Source organism: Melospiza melodia, unplaced genomic scaffold (genome assembly GCF_035770615.1).
Source record: "Melospiza melodia melodia isolate bMelMel2 unplaced genomic scaffold, bMelMel2.pri scaffold_18, whole genome shotgun sequence".
Lineage (NCBI taxonomy): Eukaryota > Metazoa > Chordata > Aves > Passeriformes > Passerellidae > Melospiza > Melospiza melodia.
The window spans coordinates 7994560-8001888 of record NW_026948525.1 but is presented as its reverse complement, the minus strand read 5'-3'; the positions used below and the strand labels follow the sequence as shown (position 1 = coordinate 8001888).

The 7329-nt window shown below is 52.5% G+C and overlaps 1 protein-coding gene across 1 annotated transcript; it reads left to right on the top strand.

Annotated features, from left to right (window-relative positions):
- Nucleotides 1-2982: 2982 nt before the first annotated feature.
- On the top strand, nucleotides 2983-3915 carry LOC134433356 (olfactory receptor 14I1-like). The gene has a single exon (XM_063182213.1). It carries the CDS (start codon nucleotides 2983-2985, stop codon nucleotides 3913-3915), a length of 933 nt encoding a protein of 310 aa, XP_063038283.1.
- The last annotated feature ends 3414 nt before the right edge of the window (nucleotides 3916-7329 follow it).

The window sequence follows — 7329 nt, the reverse complement described above, 5'->3', positions numbered from 1 at the left end:
CTCTCAGGGACTGATGTTCAGGGACTGAGCACAAAACCCCAGAGGCTCATTAAAGTCCTTGTGCTGTGTCTGTGCTGATGAGCTGGGCTGGGCTGCTGGCACAGAGGAAGCTCCTGGTAACCAAGAAGAGCTTCAAAAGCACATTTCTCTTGATGAGCATCTCTTCTGCCAGCCCAGCAGGGCTGGGGCACTGCCTTCAGTCACCCCAGGCACAGCACAGAGAGCTTCAATCAAGGGCTGGGAAGGTGCTGAGAAGTGCCTGGGGCAGAATCACTGCCAGCCCTTTGCACAGGAACCTCTGGCTGCAGGACAATGCAGCTGCAGCTCCTGGAGCCATCTTCCAAAGTTGGAACCTCCCAATGCCTACAGACCCTGTGAGTACCTTCTCTGATTGTCTCTTGTGCAGAGCAGCCAGGGGTGCCCAGGGCTGTCCTGCAGAGCAGGGTCCTGCAGCCCAGGGCGCTCTGCTGTGGCAGGGACTCTGCTGCCTGCCAGGGACAGCTCTTAGCCAGCCCTGGTAGCTGCTCCCAGCGCTGGAGAGAAGCTCTAGGGGGAAGGGGCCACCCTGAGCAAGGCAGGGGCTGCTGCTGAGAGGGGCTGGATGGGGCAGGGCTGTTCCCAGCTCCAGACCAGTCTGGGCACAGCTCCAGAGGGCACTTCCCAAGGAAGGTAAGCCTGGGATTCCTGTAAAGATCAGGAGCTTTCCTGAGAGTGTTTTGAATTTCCTGCTTGGAGAAGGATGGAATATTGGGGTGATGACAAAAAGATTTTTTCATTTTATACATTTTTCATATATTTGTAGCTCTATAAATTACTATTACATAGTATAAATCTATAATCCTTATTTAAGTCTATTCAACTCTTAATGAACTGTATTACTATTATAATACTTCTATAGATACAATCCTGTATTAACTCTATTATTTTCCCTAAGCTTTTTCTTTGATTTTAGAAAAATAAGCTGACTGTCTAAATGCATTCCTGAAATACATATAGTATATAATACATATAGTATCCTGTAAAGTCTTATTATCAGGAACACGACCTACAAGAACATTGTGTTTTTTGACCAGAATGTGAGCAGTCATAACAAAAATTGAAGGCAAAGAAGCCCTTGGACTTACAGCAATGGAATGAGCCAGGGCTATGTAACTGGGGTGAGTGAATCTCTTATTGGATGTTCCTGTTAAATTTTCTTTATTAATCAACCTTAATAAATTGTGTAAATCAGGGCCCGGGTGTGCCCCATCCCCACTGGGACACCTGGAAGCTTCCAATAAGTGTCTGGTTTTTACTTTACTGTTCTAACACTGTTGCAAGGGTTTTTTGTTGTTGTTGGTTTTTTTTTTGTTTTTTTTTTTTTTTCTCTTTTGATTATAAAAAACAAGGGGATGAGAGAAGAAGAACAAGAATTGTAATCCCAGAATCCCAGGACATTCTGAGTTGAAAGGGACACACAGGATCATACAACTAATGTTTGAACATTTACAGGGACTGCAGAACTGTAAATTAAGTTGGTCAGTCTCTCTGTTGGGAGCCTCCCAAAGGGCCCTCAGCCACTCCTCAGCCCTGGACAGCAGCAGCATCACCTTTGCAGGGCCCAGCAGGGCTCTCCTGAGCTGCCCTTGCCCAGCTGCACACAGAGCCTGCCCCAGCCCGGGCCCTGCACACAGGCAGGTTTCTGTAGGGCCCCAGATGGGCTCTGTGAGCGCTGGCAGGGACAAGGCTCCTCTCACGAGGGCATGTCCAGGCCCAGGGAAGGAGAGGGGGCTGAAGAGAGCAGTGCTGGGGGCAGGATGAGGGCACTGTTGGTGTGTGGGAGGTGCCGGGCACAGCTGGGCACAGGAACACTGTCCTGAGTGCCTGACTGTCTCTGCCCTGCCCTCTCAGGCACAGCACCACAACATCTTCTCGTGGTTCTGCCCTGCCCTGATATTGTCACTGCTATCTGCTGCTCTCAGGGAGGCTCTGGCATTTGCAGCAGCTGAGTCAGGCACCACCCTTGGCATTCCTGCCAGGCAGGGCTGTCCATGGGAATGGGGTGTCCAAGCTTCCCGGGCACCTGTGGGGCTGTGGGCAAAGCAGTCCATGGGAAAGGGGAATGAGCTGAGCCCCCTCCCTGAGATCCCATAATGGGCACAGCCAGGGATCTCCTTGCTGTGCCCTTCCTGGGTGCAAATCTCTGCCAGAGCCTCTGGGAGTTCCCTGATTGTCCCACAGGGAAGGGCAGAGCTGCCACAGCTGAGGAAATGCTGTTGGGTTTGCCAAGGGAGCTGTGAGTGTCCTTGGCAGAAGGGGGTGCTGAGAGCTTGCTCAGAGACCTTTAGAGAGGGTGAGACATTCCGGGATCCCTCTGCTCTGGGCAGGGTCTGGTTTATCCCAGGCTGACCCGAGAGTGTGATTGTGCTCTGATTGCAGCCAAAGGTGCAAAGCCAGAGCAGCTGGGAACAAGCCCCATCCATCTCCTCACCTTCCCTGAGCCACAGGGAATCTTTGCCTCTCATATCTCTCAGTGGCAAACTCTGAGTGCAGCAGAAATGCTGGGGATTTCTGACCTCAGAGACCCAGGAATGATGTGTATATAGGAAAACAATTCCTAAAACCAACTTCTGCCATCTATTTCCATTAGAACTGGGAGTGCAGATGCTACCAAGCCTCTCAGCATTAGGAGTGATTTCCCGGACAAATCCTGAATATCCAGCCTTGCCCCTCTGCCACATGGCCACAAACCCAGGGCAGAGGGACAGGGATGGCTTCTTGAAAGGCCCCTCGCACAGACCTGGCTGCTCCTGGCACACTCAGCCAGCACAACTGGAGCTCAGGCAGGGACCTGGGTGAAGGATTTCCCAGAGCAGGAACAAGGGTGGGTGAGTCCCAGTGGGACAGTCTGCAGGGAATGGCCCAGGTGTGGCTCCAGGCAGCCTCTCCTGACTTTTCACTGTCCTTTCTCCATGAACAGTTCCCCATGTGCAGCCTCAGCAAATGTCCAACAGCAGCTCCATCAGCCACTTCCTCCTGCTGGCACTGGCAGACACGTGGCAGCTGCAGCTCCTGCACTTCTGCCTCTTGCTGGGCATCTCCCTGACTGCCCTCCTGGGCAACGGCCTCATCATCAGCGCCGTAGCCTGCGGCCACCACCTGCACACGCCCATGTTCTTCTTCCTGCTCAACCTGGCCCTCAGCGACCTGGGATCCATCTGCACCACTGTCCCCAAAGCCATGCACAATTCCCTCTGGGACACCAGGGACATCTCCTACAAAGGATGTGCTTCCCAAGTCTTTTTCTTTATGTTTTTCATTTCAGCAGATTTTTACCTTCTGACCATCATGTGCTATGACCGCTACGTGTCCATCTGCAAACCCCTGCACTATGGGACCCTCCTGGGCAGCAGAGCTTGTGCCCACATGGCAGCAGCTGCCTGGGCCAGTGCCCTTCTCACTGCTCTCATCCACACAGCCAATACATTTTCTTTGCCCCTGTGCCATGGCAATGTCCTGGGCCAGTTCTTCTGTGAAATCCCACAGATCCTCAAGCTCTCCTGCTCACGTTCAAACTACAGGGAACTTGTGCACATTGCAGTTAGTTCCTGTTTAGCACTTTGCTGTTTTGCGTTCATTGTTTTTTCCTATGTGCAGGTTTTCAGGGCTGTGCTGAGGATCCCCTCTGAGCATGGACGGCACAAAGCCTTTTCCACCTGCCTCCCTCACCTGGCCGTGGTCTCTCTGTTCCTCAGCACTGCTGTGTTTGCTCACCTGAAGCCCTCCTCCATGTCCTCCCCATCCCTGGATCTGGCCCTGTCAGTTCTGTACTCAGTGGTGCCTCCAGCCCTGAACCCCCTCATCTACAGCCTGAGGAACCAGGAGCTCAAGGCTGCAGTGTGGAGACTGATGACTGGATGGTTCCAGAAACAATAAACGGCTGTAAAATTCTTGTCAATCATTTGCAATAAAAGTCATCTTTCATACTACTTGTTTGTTTAATTTTGGACGATGTGTTTCTTTGTTTCACTTTTTTTCATATTGTCCACAAAGAAATGTCATTCCTTGTACCATTTCTCATTGTGTTTCTATCCAAATTCCCTGTAGCCCCAGACTGTGTCAATGATGGGCCGCGCTCTGGGTGACTTTAAAGGAAATGAAGGATCTCCCAGCAGAGTTTTCACCAGAGGTGCCCCTCTTGCTGCCTTCTCTGGAGCTGCAGCAGCAATGTCTCTGTGCAGAGCTGGGGTAGATCAATGCTGGCCCAGCATCTGAGCCCAGCAGCAGCAGCACTTGGTGTTGCCAGTCCTGCTGCCGTGGCCCTGCCCTGCTGCCCTGGTGGCCCTGGTGTTGCTGCAGGGCCTGAGTGCTCTCAGGGCCGGGCACAGTCCTGGGGGTGGCAGTGCCGGGGCTGCAGCAGGGACAGGCCATGGGCACGGCTGGGGCAGCGCTGACGCCTCAGGCCAGGGCCTGGAGGCTCCAGGCTCCTTGCCCAGGCTCTCTCAAGAACACACCCAGGCCAATGCTCAGCACAGAAAACCCCCGTGAGCAGCCCCAGGCTGGCCGTGGGCAGGCTGGGGGCAAACAGCATGGCTGGGGCTCTGCAAGGGCCCTGGGGTAGACGGGAAGGAGCAGCAGAGCAGGGGCTGATCCATCCTCAGTGCACTGGACAGCCCAGGGCAGCGTCCCAGAGCATCCTGATGGAGCTGCCAACAACATCCCCCCTCTGCAGCCCTGGCCTCTCCTCCAGCTCACACAGGTGCCCCATCCTTGCAGGCACAGACACGGCAGCACTGGCTCAGCAGCCCCTGTTTGCATTGCATGCAGGAGGCAGGAGCACCCCCATGCTGTTGGTGTGGGGACATGAGCCTGAGGGAGCACAAATGCCATGAGGCCCTGGGAGGTTCCTGTCCCACTGCAGACGCGGTTGCTCAGAGCCAGGGCTGCCTGGAAGCCACCCCCAAACTGCCCTGAGCATTTCCTTGGCTTCATCCTTGTTTTCTTTATTCTTCCTGCTACAAATTTCTTCCCATTGCCCACTCCAGTGGGCCCAGAACTGGACACAGCCCTTGAGGTGCTGCCCAACCAGTGCCCAGCACAGGGGAAGAATCCCTGCCCTGCTCCTGCTGGCCACACCATTCCTGATCCAGGCCAGGAGCCATTGGCCTTCTTGCCCACCTGGGCACACTGCTGCCTCATGTCCAGCCTGCTGTCCATCAGTCCCTGCAGGTCCCTTTCTGCCTGGCTGCTGTCCAGCCACTCTCTCCCAGCCTGTAGCACTGCAAGGGTTGTTGTGGCCAAAGTGCAGGAGTCAGCACTTGGTCTTGTTCAACCTCACTGTGTTCGATTTGGGCCCTGGATCCAGCCTGTCCAGGGCTCTTTGCATAGCCCTCCTATGCTCCAGTAGATCAACTCTCACATCCAGCTTGGTGTCATCTGCAAATTTGCTGATGCTGGACTCAGTCCCCTCATGCAGATCATCAGTGCAGACATTGAAATCCACGCTGGCTGGCTCTGACCCCTCGGCCATCCTGTGGGTGCCCTGTGATGGCACTCAAAGTGATCTGTTCCATAACCTTGCCGGGCACCCAGGTCAGGCTGACAGGCCTGGAGTTCCCCAGCTCCTCCTTCCAGCCCTTCTTGGGGATGGGCTCACACTGGCACCTCCAGTGCTCTGGAACCTCCCTGCTGAGCCAGAACTGATGGTGAATGGTGGAGAGCAGCTTGGGGAGCTCATCCACAGCTCCCTCATCCCCCTGGGATGGATCCCATCTGCTCCCAGAGACACCTGTGAGCATCTGAGTGACTCAGCATGTCCCCAGCTGCTTCCTCCTGAAATACAGGGGGCTGTTCTGCTCCCTGTGCCCATCCACATGCTCAGGAGAACTCTTTTCCTGAGGACAACCTGTCTGATTTTTGAAAATTAAGACAAGGAAGCGGTTAGGTACCTCAGCCTTTCCCTCATATTTGGAAACCATATGTCCCCTAATAATGAATGGATATTGGCCTTGTACCTCCTTTTGCTATTAATGTATTTATAGAAACATTTTTATTATCCTTCACAGAAATGGCCTGGTTAAGCCTTAAGCTTTCACCTCTCTAACTTTCTTTCTGCATGACCTAACAACATCCTTACACATTTCCTGAGTTACCTGCCTCTCTGTCCAAAGGTGATGCACCTTCTTTTTTTTCCCCAAGTTCCTGCAAAAGGCCCATCACGTACAGAACGTCACCTGTTGCCTAAGGTACACCTCACACGAGAAAAATACAAGAGTCTATAAAGTAAAAGAGGGAAAGCAATCTAGTAAGGTAAAAGAAGAAGAAGAGGCTGAGAAGGCTGACAAAAACTGGGACCCCCTTGACCACTTACTTCCTCCTACCCTTGCAGTACCTCAAATCCTTCCTCCAATTCCTCTTGCTGTGGACGCAGTTCCTTCTCCTCTCCCAGCCGTCATTCCTTTACCACCTCCTAACCCAGTTATACCTCCACCACCTTCCCCTCAACCCTCTGCTCACTCTCTTTACCCTTCACTACTGTTCCCTTACCTCAACCATTTCATGCACCCCAATTCACCAGCAAGTTCCTGCTCTGCCTCCCCCAGCACAAATGAGAAGCCAAACAACATCTCAGAATCTCATGCCCAAGAGTGAAGTTACCCAGTCAGCCTCCACAGCTGATGTTGTAACACCTGGTCCAAAGTGGGTAAAGTGGAAAAATTGTTCCCCCTCAGAGAAGTTCCCATGTGCAGGGTGGCCAGTGAGATTGGCCAGTAGGAATAGTAAATCAAATAATCCATTTTTAGCCCCCAATATTTATACATGGGGAGAATTGAACTCCACCTTTAACATCCTATTTTCCCCAGAAAAGACTCAATTAATAAGAACTGCAGGAATGAAAATTTGGGAGCAAGACAACCAACCCAGGCCCCCAGGTGACAAAAGAAATGCTTTTAGTGGAGCCTAGCTGGGACTCTAATCAAGAAGAGGGGAGAAGGAACATGAGAGATTACAGGTCCCTGATGACCAGAGGGATAAAACAATCAGTCCCTAGAGGGAGTAATACCAGGTTAGCGTTTGATGGCACCCAGGAAAAAGATGAGACCCCAGCACCATGGCTTAATAGGCTAAAGCAAAACTTCCAGATTTACTCTAATGTTGACCCAGACAGCCCAGAAGGCCAATCTTGGGTTCCCTGCAGTCGGGGATGACCCCAAGAATCCTTTTTTCTCAGCCTGATGTTTCCAAGAAGGAGTCTGAATTCTTTGGCTCTGGTTTCCAAGGTTGTTTATTGTTTCTTATCTATAACATTTTTTCTCTGGCCTGCCGAGATGCTTTTAGCAGGTCAGACAG

Bases quoted from the DNA above. Each gene is read 5' to 3' on its own strand.
- LOC134433356 (XM_063182213.1), top strand. From the start codon at position 2,983: ATGTCCAACAGCAGCTCCATCAGCCACTTCCTCCTGCTGGCACTGGCA.